We start from the raw sequence: 26,958 nt of genomic DNA, 5'->3' as shown, positions 1-26,958 counted from the left end.
ACCAAGCAGAATGATCACAGAATTGAAAGCTGAACCAACTATTTCTTGCTGCAACTGAATCAAAGCTGATGCTTTCTCTTCAACGACTGAAAACAAAATGGCTGTCGCCTGCAGATTTGGGCGGGAGTTTTTGTGCGGTGTTGCCAAACATAATTAAACTGGACAAATAAATTAAACCGACAACCAAAAGAATAAATTTGTAAAGCTAAACCAGTTGAAAAAAAACACTCAATAATTTCAACCTTTATTGAAAAGAATTCAAAATTAACTATTAGTTTGTAAGTTTCTACAATACGCACATATTATAAAAAGGTAAGATTAAGCTTAGGAATAGATTGCAATGTTGGCAACTCTGTTAGCAATCAACAAAAATTGTCGTCTGCAGCTTTGCGCAGGATTTCTGCGTAGTGTTGCCCAGAAAAAATAATATTTACTCACACATTTAAGTAGCAACTAGTGTTAGAAAATTTATTGTTTCGATGCTTTATTGAGGTTTGTTTAAATTAAACGTTTTTTTAAATTTCAAGTCATAAATATTGAATATTACGTTTCTAAGAAAAAAAATTTAACGTTCTCCCAGTTCAGTAAGCCGTAACATAACCCTTGCCTCACCTACCTAGGAATGAAGCTCGACCGACAATTAACCTACAAACACCATGCTCAAGCCCTCCATGCTAACCTATCAGCACGCACTAATTTGCTGAGATGCCTACCGAAATATCCTGGGGTGCTGGTACATCCACATTCCGTACAAGTGCTCTTGCACTTGTTTACAGCATCTCCGAATATGCTTTCCTGCTTGGTGCCGCAGCGTACACATTTGCAAAATTAAAACCACCATGAGAATAATCACTGGTTGCCTGCTTCCAACTCCCACTGACTTTCTACCGGTACTATCAGGCATCGCTTCATGTAGACTTCATAGGGAAAATCACGTACGCAGTCTGGTCCTACAAGCTATGTCAAGGGATGATCACCTCTTCAACCAGATTGTCCTAAACTCGCACTCCCAAAGGCTCCAGCGCCTGAAATTTCGACGCCCTTTTTCTCGACATGCTTCAGCTATCTGTAAATCTAACTTCCAAATTTCCTAAGTCTGCAACAGTGAATGGAGAGAAGTTGCGAGACCAACCCATGTCACAGTGCAGAGTCACTATATACATAGTCTGGAAAGTCAATGGCAAATCTGCCTGAGGTTGTTGTTTACAGCGCCACCTAGGAGAGCTATGGTTAAATCACAGAATCTGCTTGGAAGGTATGCAAATACAGGCATATTGTCTACTATCAACGGCGAAACTGTGCATGATATTGTGGTTGCAGACTTGTTTTAAACTATTGTAGAATGTTTAGGATGTTAGTTACAGTTATTATCCAGAAAAATTCGTTTGGTCTACTTTTCTGAGGCTTAGTTTAGCATGACTACAAGTAGTTAAAAGATGATGTGAGTTTTCAAATTACTAAGGAATTGATTAGTTTATAGTTTGAAGTAGTGGTCTTTAAAGTTCATAAGTTTCAATGTACCAAGTATATACATCAGCTTACTAATTGAAGGGATTAATTACTAAATATTTGTGAAAGCTTTAAGCTGAAGTAGGCTTGAAATTAGTACCGTAATTGGCAGATGCTACTTAGCCAGCATCATTTCCAAAAACATTGTTTGATCGATTAATTCAGTTGACAGTTATTTTAAAAAGGTCTATAAAGTTGTTTTATTATGTGATACAACAAAACGGTGATAGGTTTCAATCTGTGATACTCAAAATAGCCGCTCCCAAAAATAATGTATAAACAAAGAGCATTAGCAAGACAAATTTGAGTACCGGTAAGTATGTAGGTTCAGTAATTTAAAGCAACAATGTCATAAATATTAAAAGTCCTGAGATTTAACTTAAAACTAGTTAGGCTGAAGGAAGATACAGCAGAATCAGATACGGTACCTACCGTAACTTGTTCCATATTTGGGGAACCTGGTTTGCGACATAGCATAATTGGTTATGTAGGCTACAGACTGGAAATTTGATTGAATGGACCAGTTAAGGCAGTTATGCTGACAAAGGTTATGTTTTGTTTATTTCCTTTGTGTTGTAATTTTTTATTAGCATGCCATTTTTTTGTAGGTCATCAGTCTACTTTGAGACTACTAGCAAACACTGGTTTAATGCAGTAACCGGTTAACCACTACTTTGCTTTGTATCATCTTCTTTTCGCCCTTTTTCACATCACAGAAAACATAGGCTAGCTTATGACTGCTTGAGGTTTCAGTGGCATGGCTGAAGTTTTTCTTGTTGAAGTGGCTACCGTTACTAATTGCTTGTGATCTGCTTGACATGTTACAAAATACCTATAGGCTATCATAACGTGTCAAAATCAACAACTTGGCATTAGGTTGCATCCCAGTTTCTTAACTAATTCACATATTTAAAATGAACTGCCAAGTTGTTGATTTTGACAATTTGAATATTTCAGATATGTTACATTTTAGCATGTTACTTGTGGGCCTGTCATTCCTGATTTTGAAAACAATTTATATGCTTAATACAAATAGAGAATGTTCATAAATACAGTATATAATATATATATATTTCTTACAATGCAGCAATAAGTGTACAAAAAGGTTTACAATTATACAATTCTTAAAAGTCATTAAAATGTTGTCACAATGCTTGGAAGCTCTTCAAGACATGAGTGAAGAACATCTTATATTTTTCGATAAGGTATGTTGAGCTTGACTTCTTTACATGCAAAATACTATTCAACCAAATATAGTTATTACTATCTAAACCTAAAGCTTACTGGTTAACAATTCTCCGCAACAGCATTATCTGTTAACCGGGTTATTATATTGTGATTATTCTTGTATTTTTTTTTGTCTTTTTGCATGTATGGTAATTAATATGGACTTATTGGTGTGATGCAAATAAATTGTAATAATAATATTATCCACAAATATTTACTAATTAAACCCTTCCATTAGTAAGCTGCTGTATACACTTGATACATTGAAACTTATGAACTTTAAAGACCACTACTTCAAACTATAAACTAATCAATTCCTTAGTAATTTGAAGTCACATCATCTTTTAACTACTTGTAGTCATGCTAAACTAAGCCTCAGAAAAGTAGACCAAACGAATTTTTCTGGATAATAACTGTAACTAACATCCTAAACATTCTACAATAGTTTAAAACAAGTCTGCAACCACAATATCATCAACAGTTTCACTGTTGATAGTAGACAATATGCCTGTATTTGCATACCTTCCAAGCAGATTCTGTGATTTAACCATAGCTCTCCTAGGTGGCGCTGTAAACAACAACCTCAAAACATGACTTTCCAGACTATGTATATAGTGGCTCTGCACAGTGCACAAGCTGAATCGAGATGAAAATTTTAATTGGAAAAAACTATTATTGGCATCTTTACAAGTTAGTTACCATTATTTTATCTATTCCAGTAAGTAAGACAATTTGCGAATGAGTTGCTCTCTCTTGTATCGGACTTATAAAAGATGGCATTCTTGCGTTGTTTTAAAATCGACAGCTTATAGGCTAAGTTTCGCTCTTTAGATCCGAAACTAAAAAATTGTCTTATAAAAAAAGTCTAGACTTGAGGACACGTCAAGTTTAGTAAAATTGAAAAAAAATATTTGTTTGTGCTTACTCTGATGGAAAAAATTTCAAAATCGATCTAGAATTTTCAAAGAAAGTACAATTTGGGTGTGGAAAAGAAACAGAAGACAAGAAGCAGGTGTAGGCAATTTAAGGCGATGTGAAACTTGAATGGACAATATCAAATTATCACACAGGGTGACTAGCCTACTGTTGTGCAAAGTGTTTTTGTGAAGTTTTATGCAATAAAATCCAGTATCCGTAAACATGTAAGCATTTTAAGGTCAGTATTTTCTAATTCTTGCAAGGTGATTCCTCAAGAAATACTATCACAACGCATCAATCCACGTGATCCAGATAGCGCGCCCTGAATGGCTCGTTAGGGAAACGCGTTGTGTGTCGCACACACGCGCGCGAACGATTGCTGTCAGCTGTTGAGAGCCTGACTCCTGAGCAGTGGTGCCACTCCTAGTGTTTTTCCACTAGATCTAGTGTTTTTGGGTTGCATCTAGTGTTCTAGTGTTTTATTTTGCTATCTAGTGTTTTTTTAGTGCTATGTTGGTGTGAATAAGTTTGGACAGTTTTCAAAGTAGCCCCACCTATTTTTGTTTGGTTGCATCAATGTGTTTGTAGTGATTTTCAAAGAGGACAGCGAGTTTTTTGTCTGGTCACACCCAATGATGAGCAAATTTGATATATTTAGCATAAATACCTAAAAAATGCACACAAATGACTGTGAAAAGTGTTCAAAGTAGACTAAAGTAGGTAGCGTATCCTACCTTATGATAGGCTTACATTTCGTCGGTTTACATTTGATGAGTGTGGAATTCTTAAGACTACACTACCTCAGAGACTGTGAGTAATATTGTGTTTTTGACAATAAATTTGCAAAGGCCAAATTTGGGCAAATTTTTTTCCTACCCCGAAAATGATTTACTCTCCTAGTCCTATGGCTATGACTTCAGGGCTCTCACTTTCAAGGAAATTCATTTCTATTTTGAAATTTTAAGGACTTTTAACACTCACTAACGCCATTGGCTGTCATTTTTGTACATTATGCATGTAGGCCTAAATGATCATGTATTTATGATACTAGTGTTTTTTTTGTAAATCTAGTGTTTTTTTTTAGTCAAATCTAGTACATTTCCATGACAATAGAGTGACAACATTGCTCCTGAGACTAGAGATTTATAGCTTGATGCTGATCAGTGCTCTCATTTCACGGGAATTTGTCCCTAAATCTGGAGTTTTGACCACTTTTAGGGACAAGTTTAGGGAATTTGATGATTTAGGGATTTTTTGGGGATTTTAGCAGTTTTGTCTTGTTTGCTTACAAAAGGAATGAAAGTTTATTTGTATGTACAACTTTCAAGTTTTTGGCAAATGTAGCAACAGTACATGTACTTCTAGACTACCTGTACTGGACACAGGTGACGTATTCATCACGTGACCAACTGACCATACCACAGAGGACCCAAAGGAATTGCGCTTTTTCAAATCAGTTTTTCAAAAACTAGACAGAAGACAGAGTATTCAGTTCATTGAAGTTTTCTTATGAAAAATAATATATAGTTCAGTTTTAAACTTTGAAGGAAATTGTGTGCTTTGCAGAAAGGTAGGCTTCCTTTTTAATGTTTTGTGTGCGTGACTGTGATGTTAGCACAGCAGTAGCTATGGGAAAGCTTTGTGAGAATGGAACCTATGGTACTGCTCAGTACAAAAGTAGCCTATGTACAACTTTACAAAGCATAAAACATTATCAAGAAATACCACGTTTTTGATTGTTGACAGTGAATACAAGAAGGCTTGCATTGAGTGACATTGATAACAGCACAGCAGTAAGGCATGCAAGTTTGCAAGAAGTCAAGTTTTGGAAATAGCCTAGGCTACATAATAGTAGTAAGCAGTTAGCTATGGTATTTTGTAATTTTCGCAAAACTAAAGCATACAGTTTTGAAATCAGTTAGAAAGTGATGTTTCCAATTCAGCTGTCTTATCACAGCAGTTACATGTTAGACTAATTTGGTCATTCAATTTACAAATAAAGACTCCTGATGAATTGTTGCATGGTTGCAGGTTGTGTAGCTTGGTACAAATTTCAAATTATGGGACGTTGCTCTGCTTATGGCTGTAAAAGTGGCTATGTTAGGCATAAAACACCAAAATGTGTGTCAATGCACAGTTTTCCTTTTCAAAATCATGAACTGTGAGAAAAATGGGTCTGTAAATTCTCTCGAAAAGATTTTGTTTCAAGCAAAAGTTCGAAGGTGTGTTCTTTGCATTTTACTGATGATTGCTTTGTGAATTTATCGGAAGATTCTAATGCAAGTCGAATTAAGAAGAAAGGAACTTCAGATCTCAAAAGAAAGTGAGCCTCAGATTGTATATACAGATAAAAGCTAATGGTCTTTTGTACTTTAAGATGTCCGCATTGAACATGAACGGCTTAAAGTACACAAGACCCAAAGCTTAGTTCAGTTCAGTTTATTGGTTTTGTTGACGACAGAGAGGAAAAAAACAAAACAAAATTATTCAAAACACAAATAAATTCGAACAAATAAATAAATTCTAGTTAATTATCTTTTAAGATTTATGTTGCTGTGCTACCTCATATCTTATTTTCTCCATATAGGCCTAGTAGGCTGTTAAAAGTATGTATAGTGTTAATCATGTTGGGCCTACCAATGATATGCAGCCCTAGGCTTATTGATTAGGCTATGAAATTGAGACCTTCCATTGAATGTTTTGACTCATAGAGTACCGTACCGGTATGTGTTGTTTATCATGAAACTCTAATCTTAAAAAAGATGCATAGCTTTTGTATTGTCACTTTTACAGAAAACTAAGGAGTGATGCATTGCTAACATTATTTTCCAACTGTCCAACTTACACGTCCAGTGAGCCACCACCCAAACGATCCAAAACTACTTCTGCCAGTGCCAGACACAAACAAGATACTAAAAATGTAGAGAAAATGAGCAAATTATATTTAGAAAAAGACCAGGTGAGATCAATTGAAGACATATATCAGCGAATACAGACAGAACAAGCCATGCCATTTGAAATTACGGCGTTGTTAAAAGATGACATTTTATTTCTTTGTATATATTGTTGACATGACTGCTGAAATTCCATCCATAAGTCTTCTAAAGTTCGTTGATACACCACAAATTGACACATTCTTCCGCAACTGAGTTATACACTGACAGGTCCCACCTACTGAACCGGGTGGCAAGCCGAAGGCAAACAAGAAGGTGTTCCGCTGTTTGGGGCTTGGTGCCACAGATACATGCAACAGGGCCCGTGTCGTAGCCCCTCTCTACCATTGCAGACTTAGTACGTCCAACACCGGTTCAGAGTCGATTTAATGTTTTCCACTTTGCCCAAGGAGCGTTTGCTCCTGGGGGGAGGGACTCTGATTGTGGGATCTTCATTTCAGTGTATAATGGGTCATTTTCGAATTGTTTTTTCCATTGCCTAAGTCTTGCTTCTTCCTTGGTTGAGGTTAGTGGCTGAACGTGTGTTAGGAAGCTTTTTCTTGATTTCAACCGGGTTTGTGCAGCAGTTTTTCCATATAGAGGATGTTTTTCATCACATGTTTGTTTTAGCCTTTCAGCTTGACTGTTAACGTCTCTTCTTATGTGTGGTGGTGCAATACCAGCAAGCAGATAAAGTTTGTTGGTATTTGTGGGCTTCAGACACCCAGTAATAAGACGACAAGAATGATTGAGTACCGAGTTAAGCTTCGATGAGTGACAGGACCTGTTCCAAACAGGGCATGCATATTCTGCTGTGGAGTAGCACAAAGCCAATGCGGTCATTCTGAGGGTTTGTGGATTAGTGCCCCACCCAGAGTTGGTAAGCTTCCTCAGGATATTTTTTCTGGTGTCATCCTTAGCCTTTGTGTTGTCAATGTGCGTTTTGTAGCTGAGAGTACGGTCCAATGTCACTCCAAGGTAGACTGGGTTAGGGCAATGTTCCAGCTCTGCTCCCGACCAAGAGATTTTGAGGGTCCATTGTAGCTGCTCTGTTTTTTAGGTGGAAAGAACATACTTGTGTCTTTGAAGGGTTAGCTTTGAGGTGATTGTTGGTGTGATATTGTGTTAACTCCTCGAGCCACTTTGTGAGGTTTTGTTCTATAGCCAATGCCCACAAGAGGGGGGGACAACCGGTGCATTGCACCGGGGCCCGGTGAGTTCAGGGGGGCCCGACAAAATGTCTAAATTCACGCGCTAAAAATGTTGATTTCAACAATTTTGCATAAAATATTGTTGTTATATTAGTTTCGTGTTGCGATTGGGCCCACTCATGGGTGTGCCCTTTTTTAAAACTACAGAATTTTCAATTTTTTAGTTCAGAGGGGCCCGACAAAATGTCTAAATTCATGCGCTAAAAAGATTGATTTCAACAATTTTGCATAAAATATTGTTGTTATATTAGTTCCGTGTTTCGATTGGGCCCCCTCATGGGTATGCCCTTTTTTAAAACTACAGAATTTTCAATTTTTTTTAGTTCAGGAGGTCCCGACAAAATGTTTAAATTTGCGTACTAAGGTCGATTTTGCATAAAATATTGTTTTTTATATTAGTTTCATATTTCGATTAGCCAATCATGGATATCCCTTTGTTTAAAACTACAGAATTTTCAATTTTTTGACTTCAGGGGGGCCCGGACATTGTTTTTTATAAATAAATTTTTTTATAAAAAATATAAATATTAAAAATATTGTTTTTTATATTAGTTTCGTTTTTTTTAGAAAGTACTGAATTTTTATAGTTCAGGGGGCCCGACAAAATGTTTAAATTTCAGTGCTAAGGTCATGTTTGATTTGGCCAGGCTAAGCATCGAATCAAAACTAGCCAAAACGATTGATTTTGACACAGCCATCAGAAATTTTGCTGGTAGAAAGGCCAGAAAAGCTCCTCTAAAACGTACCGTGAAACCTTACAACTTTGCCCAGATATCATGAGTTAGCTGACAATTATTTGTTGTAAATTTTGTTGTAAAAGAGGTAATTCTTGTTGCAATGGCTTATCTGGTTTGCAAAGACATGTGCTAAAGCATGCAACAACTTAAATTATCAGAAGTAATCTTTTTCATTATTTTTTTGTTTGTTTTATTTTGCTGGGCAAAGTTGTCCCCAAAGTGGCAACTTTGCCCACAGCTAGTTTTTTGGCTATATTTTACACATTTAGTTGTGGATCAAGCAATTTTAACATGGTGTCATACAACTTTGCCCACAAGCAGTGTTTTTAAAAATAACTTACAGTAGAAAAATAACTTTCTGCCCAATTGGTAGGGACTTTATACAATTGGTTACCCTCATGGTCGCGATTAGCCACACCAGGCTTAATGATCGAATATTGAAATCAACTTGTTTACGTATTGAATAGAAATTGCTAACATAAACAGTAAAGAAATATGAACAACTACTGAACGACAGTATCATCAATCATGCACCTTTCTGTCGTCGTGGTCGTCTGAGCTTCTGGGGCCGAGGGTCTATCCTTTTACCACCCCAGATTCACGATGTTCCCGGACTACACTGGAAGGCTGCTAGATAGCAGCCAGTCTTTAGTTTCATCATCCATGACGCGCAGACCTTCCACTCCGTTAGGTGGCTTGAAGATGGTACAGTCATTGATGATGTGGTCTGCGGTCTGTTCCTTGGCACCAAAGGTGCATGATTGATGATACTGTCGTTCAGTAGTTGTTCATATTTCTTTACTGTTTATGTTAGCAATTTCTATTCAATACGTAAACAAGTTGATTTCAATATTCGATCATTAAGCCTGGTGTGGCTAATCGCGACCACGAGGGTAACCAATTGTATAAAGTCCCTACCAATTGGGCAGAAAGTTATTTTTCTACTGTGGCAACAGTGGATGTTACAAAAATTAATTTTCGGATACCAACAGCAGAACGATTACAATACATGTTTTACAGTTTGTGACAAATTACACAGAAAAGAAAATATTGTTTCGTCGATCAAAGATTGGTTCTGGAAGAACGCGAGATATGGCATCAAAGTCCACAAAAGTCTGATCCTCATTCAAGGGCCATGAGTACTTGTCACAAGACAAATTGTATGGGGGCCTTAAGAATTTGACTTCATAAACTGAATTGGAAACTGATTTGGCCCGCATACAATTTGCTATTGTCACCCGTTGTGTTTCGGGAGGTTGAACCAATATATATTAAATTCCACCACTACCCAATTAGACACCATTAATTCATCTTTGTTTGGTTTTGAAAGAGCTGCTGTTGTTTCCATGTTGGCATTGATATAGATTCCCATATTTTTTCTGCACAATGTCGTCAGATGTCATATAGTGCCAAAATGTGGTGATTTGGAACGTCAACCTGGTAGACAGCACTAGTGATGGAGCAAGCTGTAGCTCTGGAACCAGAGCTGTGTGCAAGCTTATCCTAAAAATTATAACTAAACAACAGAGAAAAAATCATAGCCATCAATCCAGCTTGTTTCTGCTGATTTAAAAACTGCTAGCAATTAGAGATTTAGCTGAATGAGGTATCACCTCATATTCATGATGTTATTTTAACCAATCACAGCAATGTGTCTCTTAGTGACTTGTAATCAAGTTCATGACCTTAGGTACAAACTTTATAAAAGTCATATGAAAGAAATAGGCAGTTTGTGTTCGCTGGAGTGATCATGAGGAGTGGGCAAAGTTGTACCCAAAGTACAAAATAAGGGGTCACAACCACTAAAATGCCCAAAAAAATATCAAACTTCTTTGAATTTAATAAAAACTCATTTGCACATACTCATGAATAAATATAGAAGCTTTGCATATGGAAAACACTCTGCATGGGTAAATGACCTTTGACCCCCATGTGAAATTTCCGACACATAGTTTTTGCATTTTTTTCCCTTATATTTTCTTTTGGAATTAACTTAATGAAAATAATCTTAAAAAGTTATTTTTTTCTGCTGAAACAATTAATAAAATATTCATATTTAACAATATCATCCATTAAACAAAACCAATAAATCATGAAAACCGTATTGTGGTCGGATATACAAGTCACAAATTTCGGGCAAAGTTGTCCACCCGGGCAAAGTTGTAAGGTTTCACGGTACATATTATAGGCTTTATGTGAATAGGCCTGTTTCAGAGTGTGGGTTTTATGTCATATTTGATTGTGTGCAGGCTGCCTTGAATTTGCAGTTTTTGTGGTGGTCAAACGTGTCCAACTGAACTTTCTCCTTTGGCTTGTTAAAAATGCAACACCGGGTCAAATTAAATCATTTGCAAATTTTCATTGTCTATTGTAAACACTTCAGGGCTACTACTGCTAAACATGCAGTGTTAATGAGTCACAGGTCAGCACCATCTGCCAGAGAAGTATCCTCAGACAACTTCAAAAATGTGTAATTGTGTATCTGTACTACTGTAGCCTACATTCTTACAGTATATACAATTACCAGTACAGTACTAGTTAGATGTGCACTGTGCAGTCACTGGTTTGTAATCCTGTCTAAGTTTAATCAGTTAGTTGGAAGTCTAAGTTTAATCATGACAGAGACCAGCAAACAAGTCTTCCGGCAAGGCCTGCATAGTTGAATGTAGTGGAAATGTCTGCCAGGTATTTGAAAGGTGTGAATATTTCATTTGTTTATGCTTGTCATTGTTTATGTTTAACACAAATATTGCAGTGTGATTGAATATTTCAGTTTATTTCACTGTTTTAATTTCAGTCTTAAGCCTGGGTTCTTTAATGTGAATATTTGGATGTGTAAGTTTTAATAACCAATTGATTGATCAGGTTAGGTTACAGTCATGACGCAGAAGGTATTCCATGCATTTTTCTGACATCTTGTCAATTTATGACACTTAAGCAAGCAGTGACAGTTTGTATGTGTAATCATATTGAACTGGTACTGTTGTTTAGTGTGATATTTTATGAGTTTAGAAAATAGTAAAAAGTATTGAAATATTATATTGTTAGAATTTCTGAGTAAGAGGTCATTAACTGTCACTTTTTCAGTACAAAAGTGTTCAAGTGTTTTTTTTTTGGGTATCTACAGTATTTTTGAGATTTTAGGATTTGTTGAATCATTTTGCTATACTGTACATATTGGAATGCAAGCAAGTTTCATGGAGGCAGTGCTGGAAAATAATTTTTGACCTTGTAGCAGGGCTAAATGTCATAACAGTCTAACAGAAATCGAAAAAAAAGTGAAAAGATTAGGTAGTGAAAGTGTGATGTTTGAGTAAAAAATCATAGGTTTTTGTTGTTGTTGAAGTACAGTTACTTTTAACTCTAGACAGAGTCAAAGTGTCCTAATTGCAGTGCAACTTACTTTTTCCAGCACTGCAGAAAGGTGCTGATTTTCAAAAATATGCTTAGTATATCAATAAATTTTTTTTTTTTTATTTCTTAAGTTTTCGTTTGTTTTTGCTGTTTATTTCTTCGCTATTCGTAAAGGTAAAAACCCTACATCTTCTCTGGCCAGGCCATTCCAATCTTATTCTTGAATTTCAGGAACAGTGTCAATATTGACTCAAAACAGGCATTCTGTATGTATGCACTAAGCAGGATGTCTGTGAAGTCTTGATACATAATATAGCCTAGTGATAGATGTAGGTACAATGGTACATTCTATAGGTAACTTCTGGGTACTGATCACTTGTTGTGGAAATGAAGAGAAAGTGACTCACCATCCTGCTTAAATGCAGTTTCACTCAGACAAGCAAAGAAAACCAAAGGAGTGAAAATAAGAAGCAACAGCCTATTGATCTTGAAAAGAACTTTGTATATATGATATGTCATGATAGTGTCATTTCTACCATTCATCCTAAGTTTGCTCCCCTAGTGTCTGCAGATTTCAAGGTCAGAAACAGTATATATTGTATATTAATGTAAAACTGTATGCACATTGCACACACAGGGGCACCGGAACGATTTTTGACTGGGGGGGGGGGGCAAGATTATGAAAAAAGGGCACTTTTGTGGCTGAAAGGCCAATTTTTTTAAACGTTTTAAGATAAAATATAGCGATAATGTTCATCCATGATTCTATCAGCTCATTATCGAGTAAGTTAATAATACAAGAGTCCGGTATACAAAGAACAATCACATGGAAGGGCATCATGCTATGTTATAATGATGTAACCTACTGTGATACAGAATTTTGTGTGGTGGATATTATTTTGAGGCAAAAATGAAAGATTATAATTAGGCTAAAAGCGAATAGCAGAAATTGTTATAGTATTGCAAAATGTGCAGTAGCTGACATGACCTTCAAAGGGCACTTTTGCCTCCCATTCAAAGAAAAATTGAGGGCAGGGGGGCATCCTTCCCCCGCTTCTGGCGCCCCTGTGCACACATATGCAATGCTATGTCAGCCATGCCGGATAGTATTGCCATTTCTATCTCTGTGTGTAACTGGTAGGCTATACCCTATATCTGTGAATTTAAAGTTGTAAACACCACTATAATACTGCATTCTTTGTGAATTAATGGATTGTTAAACCTAATTATTCTTTGTAATATATTTTAAACAGATCTGATTTAAAAATAGAAACACTGTCCAGAACACCATGTGTGCATTGGCCTTGTGGATTAACACGCACCGCAAATTTTGCTTGTGATTTGTGAGATATCATGCGACATGTCGTTCTGGGGGGGCCCGGCAACAACATCTGCACCGGGGCCCGGCAGGGCTCTTGGAGGCCCTGTCTATAGCAACAAAGGTCTTTTCTTGTGGTGTTATGCAAAGATCATCGGCGTATATAAACCGCTTAGTGTGTTGATCTATCGGCTGATCGTTGGTGTATATGTTATACAGTAACGGTGCTAGAACACTTCCTTGAGGAAGTCCATTCCGTTGATGATGCTGATACCAAGGATGGTCGCAATGATATAAAATTGTAGAAAGAACAACGTTTTATTAGCTTGAAGGACATTAAAATTGACTACAGGAACAGTTTAAAGAGAGAAAGTTTAGTTGGTTTACTACACACCCAACAACGTACCGGTATGGAGTCAGCTGACAAACTGGGTTTAACCTGTTAAGCGTCACTCCTGGCAAATGAAGTTGCTTTCGTATTGTCATCTTTCGTATTGTCACCCGGGTCCCGGAGTCAGCTGGCTTATCAGCTGACAAACTGGTTTTAAGTGATCAAGCTAAATTGTTTAAGTTGGCAATGGCTGTGAAGAGTTCAGCTACAGGTGCTGAAGCACATCATGCACATGAACTAATTGCTAGTCAAATTAGCTGTGATGAATAAGTCGTTAGTCGTGCACAGTTTATGTTATTTTAGCATGTGATGAACATTGGTAAATCTTCACTCTATCCCTGTAATGTTAAGCATCACTGTACATTTTAAATACTGCTTTTTGCTTTGAGACTTATAAATCCAACTGACAACGAAGTCATGTAGAAAGGTTTCAGCTAGTGTTGTTGTTTAAACCGCCTCTTGTTTTTCGTTTCAGAACGTGAAACTGAATGTAATAATGATTTAGAGAATTTTGATGTAATCTAGGGATTTTTAGACGTAGCTTTGGGGACTTTTTTCTTTTCATTTATGAGAACACTGATGCTGATAAGGCTGCAGAATTCAGATGAGAAGTTGTGTTCTGCCGAACTGTTTGCTATAATTTTATGCTTGGTTGTTAAATAATCATTCAAGCTTCGGTTCAAAGTTAGGTTAGGCTAGGTTTTCCAAATTTTGTAAAGTGGGAGGCAATGTCTGTAATTATCAGGTCTTCTGGAATAAGAACTGCTTATTCAGGTCAAGTTGCTATTTGTGGTTCTGACATTTCTGCATTTTCGATATGTAGCTTTGAGAATGACACTATTAAAGTTCATAGTATTACGGAAGGCTCAGACAACTAAGTTTTCAGCTCTTAAATTCTTAGTTCTGTCTACAGTATATAGGCTATATAGATTACCTTTTTTTTTTTAATTACATTAATCTCTTCACATAGCCTATTATCTTTAATTCATAAAGCTGACCTTGTTGTGAGTAGCATTATTAACTGTTAAATCATACCTAAAAATTTTAAAAAGCGAGTAAGAAGCATGGAAAGCTCTTCTGTCATTGGACACTCCAAGGAGCTTCCCACTGCTGATTCTTAACTAATTCATCTACTTGTTTTAAAGTATCAGGTTCGGTGGCCGTGCTTAACTATATTTATCGATGCATATACCGCAATATTAGATCCATTCATGCACGTCTTGAACCATTAAGGTTTTGTCACGTTTTCCTTTTGTTGGTTTTGTTACTGTATTTCTTTTTCACAATATCATTTCTTTTGCATTCTGACAAAGAAAAATAAATTGAATTGAATTACCAACACTACAATATGTACTTGCATTCTGTGCTTTGATGAAGGTGATACTCAAGTACTTTACTACTTTTTCTCTGACACATTTTGATTAAGGTGGTGGCATAAAACATAGACCAACTCGTATATTTCCATATGGATAAAGGGTAGTTGTTAAAAATACTAACATATAGCTTGCATGAATGAACAGTACACGTAGGTTAAAATAACCAACTAGTAGACACTTTTCAAAACCTTAATGTGTTGAAATAATTAATTGCACGTTCACAGAGCTAGAGCACTCATAAGCAATTGTTTTTTCAGGAAGAAGGAAAAAGGCTAACTATTCTCTTTTCAAATGAAGATCGCATTCCTAAAACAGGATTAAAGTTTTTACTCTCCCAACGTTATCGTGGAGTAGAAGCACCGTTATACCAAATTGGGCCTCTTGACAAAAGAACAACGAAACCGCTTCAGAAGAGAATTTACAAAAAGGTGAGTTCTTACATATCTTTTCAAATTTTTTTGTCTAGTAATTTTCTATGACATGTACCAAACTTTTGTTTGATCACAGGCTTGTATGAGTATATTCTTTGATAACATGGTCATGCAGAGCCAGGTCCCATGTTGTGTACTGGGGTTGGTCAGTTGTTGTCATTGACGTGGCTCTTCTAACAACATTTATTGATTGGAGCCGTATGAGAAAGAGAATGGGGTTACTGCCAATTCTACAACCCCACTTCACCATTGCAGATGTAGTGCAACCAACTCTAGATAGTAGGTGGTTTAAGGATTTTTCCTTTTCCTAAAGCATTTCCTCGCGGAAAAGTGATTCAGATGTTCTGATTTCTATGTCTGTAAAGGCAGGCTTGTGCTTTCACTAAAGCTAGTCGTGCTATGTCGAGAAGATTTTTCTTGACTATCACTGATTTTTGCTGCCATTTGTCCGAAAGAGTATCATTTGTTATGATTATTTGTTTTGTTTGGCATATATTGTTTTTCGTTGTGACAGTCAGAAATAAAAATAAACTGAACTGATTTACATGGATTATTTTGTGTTCTTTACATTTCTCATTCACACAAAAAACTTGTTTTTCAAGAGCCTCAAACAACAGCGAGTAGATAACTTCGCTGCAGCAAAGAAGTCACAAGTGATAGAGGAAGAGAACTGGAAAAAACAGCAGTTTTCTGCAGCAATTTGATGAAGAAAACGACTCTCCTTTCGAACCAGCTGCACCTGGTACATCTGAATGTGACAATGCCCCGGTATCCAGTGATTATCCTGCTCTGCGATCTTTTGCTGTAAACATGTTAGAAAATATTCGCAAATGCAGTAACTCTGGTGATGTTTCATGTCCGCACTTTTACCCCACCAAAATTAAATTTTGATGCCAACTCACTGTGCTCTTTAATTGATTATGCCACGCTTACTGAGTCTATCCTTACTTCACACTTGACCATGGATGAACTAAAGGGTTTGATAAACAAAAAGTTCGAATGCCCTCATTTTCCTGCCCATACTCAGGCTGTGGAGCGCCTCATTCGGGAAGTCACTAACGCATGTGGAAGTGTTGCTGGCCATCGACGACGGGATGGTTTTATTCGGGAGAGAATTGCCTGGCGTAGGGTCTTGCCGAAAGCAGACACGAAATCTGACTTTCTTTCATTGGCTGCAGTATATTGTTTTGATATTCACCACTGTTTCTTGTTCATTGTCTTTATTCTTCATTCGTTTGTGCACGTTTTACAAGCACATATAAAGTTGGTTGGTTGATGTGTAAGCTACTATTGGTTGAGTTGCAGTTAGTATGTCTGTCAAAAAACAAATGTAAATCGGCGAAAACAATAAGTTTTTCCTTCAAAAAATTTGTACCTGGCAACTCTGTGCTGGCAACAAATGCCAAGGACAACAATGACTACATTTTTAAGGTTACTGAATATTTTTGCGTGAAATTTTACAGAAATACTCTACATAGCAATAGTCACCCTGTGTGATAATTCGATTTTTGATTTTCACATCGCCTTAGTAGGCATACAAGTGGAAATTGAAATCATTTAAACAAGTAGCCTGTTCAGGACGGAAATTTAATTAATTGTTTTGAAATACAACTTTAATATTTACTAAAGGTTTTTTGTTATTATGAAATTGTTATTAAAATTAAACTCGTAGCCTATCTCATTTTTTAAAAGCTGTGCTACCAGACCTTTTGGATCATTTGTGGAAAAACTCGTAGCATCAAAATTGGCTTGCTTTTGTAGCTTTAACTTTTCTCACAAACTGTTACAATTATGAGTCTTCTTCTTTATATGCTTTTGAGTACAAAGCTAAAACCTCAATTGCTAAGGTAACAGGGATCAGTTGTCAGTAGATGTTACAGAAAATATATTTCGCACTTATTCAGTGCATCGTCAGTTCTGAGATCAGTTCTGGAGATCAGAACTGACGATGCACTAAATAAGTGCGAAATATATTTTCTGTAACATCTACTGACAACTGATCCCTGTTACCTTAGCAATTGAGGTTTTAGCTTTCTAGATATGGAACAGGGATCGTTTCGGAATAAGACTAGGTCAGAAAGCGAGGCAGACTCCGACGCAGCTCAGCATCAGCCAAGAGCAGTTAGCTACTTTTGAGTACAAGTTTTAATTTTTTATTACCTCTTTGGCCACCTTTCAGTGAAGTAATAAATGCATTTAAATCTTCAAACTGTGTTTCATTAGTGAACTTTGTACAATTTTTGAATTTCAACCTGCATTTCATTTATCAAACTTTATGCAAAAAAATAGTACAAATGCATTTAACAATATTTAATTAATTATTATTTTTCTAAATTCATACGGTCGCACTGAGACGGGTTGTGGTGACTTTTCACCATGACGAATCTTTGTTTTATGACTTCACAATGTTGTTTTTATTTGAGTAAAAACTTTCAAAGTAAAAAATTTTGGAAACTTGTCGCTACTGTACTTACATGTTTTTAAATTTATATTTTTTTGATGTTCATTGTATTGAAGTTTTAGACTAGCTTTACGCTACTTTTACTTACCTGCAGCAACTTTCCGGGTTTCTTTCAGCAATTCCTCAAGAAATAGTTGCCTTTTCTGCATTTTTTCGTCTAAAATAGAAAAACTTGTCATTAAAATTATGATTTGTAAACGTCACTTTGATAAGGTGGCAGGACTTTTATTTTAACTCTTAACTAAATTATCAAATGTTACCAAATTGCAAGTACATCTTCGTAGATTTTGCTTCAGTAAATTTCCAGATGCTTTACTGGTGAATATTCCGCATTTTATGATTTGTTCTAATTAGTCTCAACAATACAGAACAGGTTTGTATGACATGCGGCTGCAAACTGTCAGCTCGACAGCTCAATTGGTTAAGTGTCCAATATGTGTACGAAGAAACCGCAAGATCAAACAAAGCTGGTTCGACTCTCGGGGTGTGCGCTTAAGCAACGCATATCAAGAACAGCTCTTTATTCAGCGGCACCAAGTGGATGGAATACTCGACAAAACAGTTAATGAAGTCAAACTTGGTGACCGGGCAGCGAAAGTTTTTTCCCACGTACTTTCTGTCTTATTTACATATTTTGGTAAAAGTTTGTATTAAAACCGTGTGAATGCAACATTTTCTCGTTGGCACGGTTGGTTCAGTGGTTTCATTCTCTGCCTAGTGTTCGTGAGAACGAGGGTTCGACGCCCGTCGAAGTCAAACTTTTTTTTTCTTTAAATTAGTTTTTGCGGTGCGCAAGAGCTTTTCAAAAAAAGTAGGGTTAGGGAAAGCTTATATTTTATTATCATTGCAGAATTTCATTGGCAAATAGTTATTTCGCAATCTGAATCAACCAATCTCTCAAAACACTTTTGGAAAATCTTACTTTTAGAGTGACTAGAATCAATGAGACAGAAAGCTCGTGGGAAAAAAATTTTCGCGACCGGGCACGGGTCAGTGGTTCAAAGCCTCTAGTAGTATGCGAAACTGCCAGGATTAAGCTCTCAAAGAAGCTTTCTCAGTCCGAGGATAAAGATTCCACAATCACACAATGAAATTATGTCATGCGGCCTTTGAGATGATTTGAATATATTATCGTTGCAATCTATGTTTGACGCTGAGTGTAATTACAATGTTTGGTTTATTACTTCAACTTCAACTAATCACGTTTGGTTTGTTGTTCTTTGTCACTGTCGCAAACCGCTTTACAATCGATGATCTGTAGCGATCTTCCTGGCGTCAGCACTACCTGACTACTCACTATAGAACAGCGAGCATTGTGTTTCGCTAACCATACCGGTGTTGATTTTAGTTAGAAAAAATATTTGAGTGATACAGAATTGTAGGAAAGTTAAGGAATGGTAGCCTATAAATGTCTTAGCATAGCAAAGAGTGTGAGAACCTAGAAGTTAGAATTGTTTAGTAGGAAAGAGTAAGTAGCCTAAGCCGTTATGATATAGCGCCAAGTTAGGGAACGTTCAAATATTACGTAACGCCTTCGAAGGGGAGGGTATGCAAAGCGTTAGGGAACGTTCAAATATTACGTAGCGCCTTCGAGGGGGAGGGGGGTTTATGCAAAGCGTTACTTTAGCGTCACATCGGGGGGGGGGTTCAAGCAAAACGTTACGTAACGCTTTCGAATACGGAATGGTAGTTTTTTGTGCTGAATTCGTAGTGAAAAAGCGTTACATGGGGGAGGGGGGGTTGAAGAAAACGTTGCGTTGGCGTTACATGGGGGAGGGTGGGGCCAAAAATTCGGAATAAAGCGTTACGTAATATTTGAACGTTCCCTAAGACAATAATGTAATATTTCAAAGTAAACCCATTGCCTATTCAACTACTTAACATTCAAATGACCTACACTGTTAATCAAAAGGGTGGAAACCTTGGGGTGGAAATTTCCATGGGTGGAAATCTCTCGCGGCAAGGGTGGAAAGCGAAAAGAATGGTGGATATTTCCACCATCTAGAATTTAATCCACCCTAAACTGTGGAAATACACACGTTGTTAACAAGGAGGGTGGAAAGGTTGAGTTGGAAATTATTGAGGGTGGTTATTTCTCGCGGCAAGGGTGGAACGAAGGAAAGGGTGGATTGTTCCACCCATCTCAAATTTGTTCAAATCTCAAAATAGAGATAATTAGCGTATAGCATCAGTAGCTTTGCGGTATGGTAGGAAGAGAAGCTTTCTACACTGTTTAATTTGAAAAAGTTGCAAAAGCTTTTTCAATTGCCTTTGTAGCCAAATTCAGTGCATTGTTTCTGCAATAAGCTAAACCAGCTCATTAACCCAAAGATAAATACAGATGGTACTGTAGGTTAAAGATTATTTACTTGTAGCGTCTGTGGCATAACATGTGTGTTGTTAAAAATGCTTAGATTGCTGGTGTAGGCTATAGCTTATAAGCTTAAAGCGTATTTGAAATGAATTTCTTTGAATGAAAAGAAGCTTTATTCCATAATCTGCAGTTTGAATTGAAATATCTGTAAACATTAGGCTAATACCAAAGAATAAAGGGAAAACATAAAATTAAAAATTTATTTTAAAACAAAGTTTGATTATGAAAGACCTTATAGACTATTCATTCATTGAGCGACGTACTTTCTATGTTTAACGGTGCTGATGAGTTCCACTAATAATTCAAACTAATACAAATAACAAAAGTAGGCCTACCCAACCAGCAAAACTGGTTCTATTCACATTGATTCAATGTCTGCAGATGTTGAATCAATGTAAAAAAGACCAGTTTTGTGGGCTGGGGCATGGATTTCAAAAAAAGGATTTTTTTCCAGAAAGTTGAAAACGATGTACAAACAATATCAACTTATTTTTCATTTCGACGTCCTAATCAGAACGTCACCCTATAAAATATTGTGTTAACAATAGCTAAGTGGTAAAACACTATGAATAATGGCATATACCGCACCAAACGCTTTTTGCATTGCTTAAACAAAATATTAGTTCTTGTTTACTGCTTTGCAGTTGAGACTGAACTAATATTAAAAAAAAAACAAGCATGTTTATCGAAATTACCGTTTTGGAAATACGATTCAATGAGAAAGAACTTGCTAAAAGTAATCAAAATGAAAAATTAGTGGGCATGCAATGTAATCATATCCAATCAAAATGTTGGCAAAAACAAACACAAGCAATAATTTCATTGAAAATCTTATCTGAGTGAGAAAACTTGTTGGAAACTCCTTCCTAGCAGTACTTCACAGTTACAGATATTTTCAATCACAAAGACAGGACGTCACCAGGGTCAAAAGTATGAATTGCCACTTTTATTGTGTTGTTGCCTGTAAATTATTTCATCCTCTTGGTGCCGCTAAAGAAAGCTGTTCGTGTAGCGCAATGCTCAAAGACGTGTTCCGACAGCTGAATCATCGCTCTTTGATTTCGAGAAATTTGAGTTTGGTAAACTATTTCCACAGTATTGTCGGAGCAAACAAACGAGTTCAACTATAACAAATTTATGAGAAATGTTCAAAACAAATTTTTTTCTATGAAAAAACTTTTTTTCACTGGAATGTCTTTTTAAAATAAGTTTGTTTTAAGCAGTACTCAAATTTACTGTACGTTTGTGAACAATTGTAGAAATTGGGCAGCTTAATAGTTTTAGAAATGAGGAGTGATCGAAACGAACTTAGAGAAACAACTATAAGGATTGTGAATTTATGTAAATATCGAATGACTAATTTTGAAATTACAGAATCAAGACCAAAACAAATATTGATTACCAAAGCCTATTGCTCACCATCCCTATGGAAAACCATGTTCTGCTGAAACACATCAGCTCAAATCTTACAAAATGTTGTCAGTAATCTTTTTTGCCCCAGAGCCCGTGATTTTTATCACAGAACAACATAACAGCTGTTAAACATTTACCTTGACATTTAATCCAAGCAACAAAGATGAAAAGAAGCAGACCTCCAACCTTTAGACTGGGGAAGAAAGTTTTTACAAAGAAAATAATATACATTTGTTATAACGATTTCCCCATAGGACATGCACGACATGAAGAATGATGTTGCGAACAATTTTTCATTTGCAAAATGACGATCAGCGATTACAAACTCCGAAACACGAGATCTCTCGTAAATTTGAAAGAATCGAAAAAAAAACGACTCTAAACGTTAATCCATACCCAAGAATTTATTAGGTTTACTAATTGCAAAAAGAAGAAAGTCATGACATATCACCTTATTGAATTCTTCACGCACACTGCATAAGATACAATCAGACTGAAACAGATTTATGTTAGTCGAGCTTTATGTGTTGCGAGAAATACTACAAGTTAAATGTTTCTATCTGCAACATGAAAATTTTGATTTGAACCATCAACATTTTGATAAACATCGCTTCAAAGAATTGATTTTGAACAGAGTATTTTCAGAATACCTGAAAACGACATTCTTCTAAAACGAAATGAAATTTCGAAAAAAGGAATAACGATTAAGTTTTCAATGAGACGAAATCCTACAAAGCATGTCAACAGCGTCACGATTAACTTTAATAATACCTCCTACCCTACTTTTCATTCAAAAGTGGACCTCATTTCTTTTTCGATATTTGACTACTGGATTCTTTTCATGTTTTTACAAAGGATTGGTAGACTTTGTAATCATTTTAGCTAATTCATTGTTTTCATAACACACTGAGAACCCTCCCGGAGCGAATCGATTTATCAGCTTTCCGCCGAAACAGCTCTTGCCCCAGACAGCAAAATCCGTCGTTTTTACATTGATTCAAAGTCTGTAAACGTGGAATGTAAAAACGACGGATTTTGCTATCTGGGGCGTGATCATTATAATCTCTTTTGCTTTCTGCTTTTCCTTATTTTCTGTTCGCTCGTATACAGAGTAAGGCTCGTATACAAAGTAATTACGTTTTATAACGTGTTTTAATTGTATCGTCGTATTGAGCTAGCTGGTAATTACAGATGGCTTGGAAGGCTGTTGTTTTAACTTCAGTTCTGTTCAGTTGTTTTTACTTACTTCGACATCAGGGGTCTCCAAAAACAACAAATCACAATTTACAACGATTTTGTAATTTTCAGACCTTTCTCATGATTTGCATTATCGTTTCGAACTGATAACTTGACAAAACGAAATAGCTTGGTTGGACTTGTTTGCGTTTTTCGTACATAATATAGTAGGGGAGAGGAAACAAATTTTGCTTGATCTAACGTTTCTTGAAATGTTGTAGTTTTGTTTCTAATAGCCCCAGTTAGCTTACAAACAACAAATTGTGAAGCTAATATAGGTAATATTGCATTATATAGGTAGTATTGGATAATATTTGTATAACTGCATTCACAAATATAAGTAATAGCCTGCGACAGAACAACACATCGCATGCAAAACAAAAAGTAGAAATAAAACAAAAACTGACATCAACTGCAGGGCCGTTGAGAGGATAATTGAGGCCTGGTACCAATGAGATCCTTAATCCCCAAATCAGGACACTTCTAAGAAACAAAATGCACTGTATCCGAACAAATCTCGGTGGTTTCTTCAAGTTCTCAGGCCCTTAGGTAGGTTACAGGCCCCTAAAATCATCTCGGGCGTCCAAAAGTATTTTCTGGACCCCCCTGTCAATGCTATTGTCAACATGCAATAAGCTTGTTACACATATCTTTCATAAAGTTAGGAGTTGGACTTTGTTGTCTCATGGCCATGGTTGTCTCTGGAAATTCTTTATGAACCCATTGCTTATAATTCATGAATCTAAGCGTTGGATCCGATCCTCATCTTTACTTTCATCACAGACCAAACCAGTATAAACTTTGTTGAAATATTTTTGAAAACGTGTTTTCCATCGAAGGAGGGGTTGGCGGTTGCTAATAATACTTCGTCCGTTATCGCCAGAAAAAATAATCCTTCAGCAATTTCAGTCGGAGTTGAAGGCTATTCCAGATAATATCGGTGCTGACAATGCTGTCATCGAAAAGTGCAAGTTCTTGTCTAGTATCCTCTGTTACACCTTTATCATTACCTAAGCGTTCACAACCGTTTTCTGGAGAGTATATGACAGATCTGTCATGTCTCCTGGGCAAAACTAATCGGTTTCAAACACAAATCAGTAAAGCGTTGATAAAAAAAATAATGAAATTTCATAAGCCTTTTCACTTCTGTGTCAACAGTAACAGCTTTCTCAATGCTTAGGTCTACTTAGTTTGGTGACTGTATGTCCTTAGAAGTGTAAAAATGTAGCCTCAAAGGCAATGGTTGCATCTTGTGTATGATTGACATGATTTTGGTATATACATTGCAATGCAGAGTTGAGGTCGTGGCTATCTAGTCTAAGGACAATCTTGTGTTTTTACTCGACTTAAAATTTTAGATAACATTTTCACACAATATGCAAATACTGCACAGTATCCTATATATATTTCTTGCGTGTTTAGTTGATTTCAGCAACATGGTCCTGTGTTTTGCCATGTTAGACAGGTAGCCACTACCTGGTCTCGCTCCCTAAAGAAGTCAGTCGTGTCTGATTGACGAAACGTCGGAAGAAAAGCAGATTGTCACTTTATACATCGTCATCGTGTGGTAGTTTATCTTAATTTGCACCACTAGAACGCATCATGTTATTTAACTAAATGCCTGGTGAACGGACTCATTCAATTTTCAACAGCAGCCTATACTTCGCAGTTGGACCATTTCTTTTTTCAAGCATTGATAAAGATATTAACCACAACAAGCAATCAGACGTTCAAGAGGAACAATATCCTGCAGAACAGCTTTGGTAGCTACTGTATAGTCGAAAAATTGGTTTTGTACACAATTTCTTTGTGTATTCAGGAAAAATCGAATCATTGCCTGATCAGCCAGACTTTGGAGCCAGCTCCAATGTGGTAATAAATTTATGCAGATCTGTTTCAAGAGGTCTTGACCATTTGCTTTACTTTGACAGATGGTTTACATCTATTCCTCTTGTGACCCATCTGGAAAAATCAAAAATACACTGTTTAGGGACTTGTGGCAGTTAATCGGCGTGGATCACATTTTCCGGTGACAAAATCTTTTGAAGTCTGGAAGGGGTGCTCATGAAGAAAAGAAAGTTGTGGTTGATGGCACGGAAGTGCGTGCGGTAAAATGGATGGGCAACAGATCTGTCATTTCATTGTCCACCTTTGCCTCTGCTCAATCAATAGGAGATTGCAAACGGTGATTGTGAAGGAGTACAATCAGTTTATGGGAGGCGTTGATTTTCAATGTATGACGATTATCCAGCTTTGGTGAAGAAAGCACTACGAACTATTATCCCATTCGCCATGTCGTATTTATGTGAAGCAGGATTTTCTGTCTTGGTGGTGATGAAAACCAAATGTCGATCACGAATAAACACCGAAAGAGAAATGCGAATGGCAATTTCAAACATTCTCCCAAGATTCAATGAACTTTGTAAAAACAAACCAGCCAACAAGTCACATTGAATAATATGCATTGCTTTATGTTGTTGTATCAATAAACACAACTTCAAAAATAAGTTTTCTCGTTAGCTTTTATTTGCTTGTACGCCGCAAGTCCAGAAAACTTATCCAGAGGCGTCGCAACAAAAAAACGTTTGAGAACCACTGTCATAGACATTTTTGGAGTCTTTTAAACTTAACATCGATGGTGGGGTTGGCGGGTTGCTAATAATACTTCGTCCGTTATCGCCAGAAAAAATAATCCTTCAGCAACTTCAGTCGGAGTTGAAGGCTATTCCAGATAATATCGGTGCTGACAATGCTGTCATCGAAAAGTGCAAGTTCTTGTCTAGTATCCTCTGTTACACCTTTATCATTACCTAAGCGTTCACAACCGCTTTCTGGAGAGTATATGACAGATCTGTCATCATTGTCATGTCTCCTGAGCAAAACTAATCGGTTTCAAACACAAATCAGTAAAGCGTTGATAAAAAAAAATAATGAAACTTCACAAGCCTTTTCACTTCTATGTCAACAGTAACAGCTTTCTCAATGCTTAGGCCTACTTAGTTTGGTGACTGTATGTCCTTAGAAGTGTAAAAATGTAGCCTTAAAGGCAATGGTTGCATCTTGTGTATGATTGACATGATTTTACTTTTAGTATATGCGTTGCAATGCAGAAATAGCCTACGGTAAATTTTGATGTTGTGGCTATCTAGTCTAACGACAATCTTGTGTTTTTACTCGACTTAAAATTCTAGATAACATTTTCACACAATATGCAAATACAGATCCTATATATATTTCTTGCATGTATAGTTGATTTCAGCAACATGGTCCTGTGTTTTGCCGTGTTAGACAGGTAGCCACTACCTGGTCTCGCTCCTTGAAGAAGTCAGTCGTGTCTGATTGACGAAACGTCGGAAGAAAAGCAGATTGTCACTTTATACATCGTGTGATAGTTTATCTTAATTTGCACCACTAGAACGCATCATGTTATTTAACTAAATGCCTGGTGAACGGACTCATTCAATTTTCAGCAGTAGCCTATACTTCGCAGTTGGCCCATTTCTTTTTTCAAGCATTGATAAAGATATTAACCACCTAACAAGCAATCAGACGTCCAAGAGGAACAACATCCTGCAGAACAGCTTTGGTAGCTACTGGATAGTTGAAAAATTGGATTTGTACACGATTTCTTTGTGTATTCAGAAAAAATCGAATCATTGCCTGATCAGCCAGACTTTGGAGCCAGCTCCAATGTGGTAATAAATTTATGCAGATCTGTTTCAAGGGGTCTTGACCATTTGCTTTACTTTGACAGATGGTTTACATCTATTCCTCTTCTAAACCATCTGGAAAAATCAAATATACACTGTTTAGGGACTTGTGGCAGTTAATCGGCTACCAGGGATCACATTTTCCGGTGACAAAAGAGGTGCTCATGATGAAAAGAAAGTTGTGGTTGATGGCACGGAAGTGCGTGCGGTAAAATGGATGGGCAACAGATCTGTCGCTTTATTGTCCACCTTTGCTGCTGCTCAACCAATGGGAGAGTGTAAACGGTTTGACAAAAAGAAAAAATGTTCTAAAACGGTACCTTACCCTGCAATTGTGAAGGAGTACAATCAGTTTATGG

At 36.7% G+C, this 26,958-nt stretch overlaps 3 protein-coding genes across 18 annotated transcripts in view; 2 read left to right on the top strand and 1 right to left on the bottom strand.

The window, feature by feature from the left end:
* Window positions 1-26,958, bottom strand: part of LOC145788218 (uncharacterized) — a 624,890-nt gene that overhangs the window by 7,417 nt on the left and 590,515 nt on the right. For 14 of the 15 annotated variants that reach the window (XM_082599934.1, XM_082599915.1, XM_082599914.1 and 11 more), the window contains one exon: window positions 17,955-18,023. The exons of the other annotated variant lie outside the window; for it this stretch is intronic. In XM_082599934.1, the coding sequence (XP_082456060.1) occupies window positions 17,955-18,023 (69 nt within the window). The remainder of the gene's footprint in view (window positions 1-17,954; window positions 18,024-26,958) is intronic. 15 annotated transcript variants of the gene reach the window in all.
* The window catches only part of LOC145788223 (uncharacterized), a 256,918-nt gene that overhangs the window by 15,381 nt on the left and 214,579 nt on the right, over window positions 1-26,958 (top strand). The window lies entirely within an intron of this gene.
* Window positions 5,283-17,351, top strand: LOC145765593 (uncharacterized). Its single transcript, XM_082577428.1, has 6 exons — window positions 5,283-5,313; window positions 5,821-5,977; window positions 6,448-6,613; window positions 15,232-15,402; window positions 16,433-16,582; window positions 17,310-17,351. The coding sequence occupies exons 1-6, from the start codon at window positions 5,283-5,285 to the stop codon at window positions 17,349-17,351; spliced, it is 717 nt and encodes a 238-aa protein (XP_082433554.1).

This window comes from Aplidium turbinatum, chromosome 2, assembly GCF_918807975.1.
Source record: "Aplidium turbinatum chromosome 2, kaAplTurb1.1, whole genome shotgun sequence".
NCBI lineage: Eukaryota > Metazoa > Chordata > Ascidiacea > Aplousobranchia > Polyclinidae > Aplidium > Aplidium turbinatum.
The sequence above is the reverse complement of the archived record's forward strand: the minus strand, read 5'-3'. Positions and strand labels throughout refer to the sequence as shown.

Bases quoted from the DNA above. Each gene is read 5' to 3' on its own strand.
- LOC145765593 (XM_082577428.1), top strand. From the start codon at position 5,283: ATGGGAAAGCTTTGTGAGAATGGAACCTATG. The intron at 6,614-15,231 runs GTGAGATCAATT...TTGTTTTTTCAG, and splicing joins TATATTTAGAAAAAGACCAG to GAAGAAGGAAAAAGGCTAAC. The intron at 15,403-16,432 runs GTGAGTTCTTAC...GCCCATACTCAG, and splicing joins AGAAGAGAATTTACAAAAAG to GCTGTGGAGCGCCTCATTCG.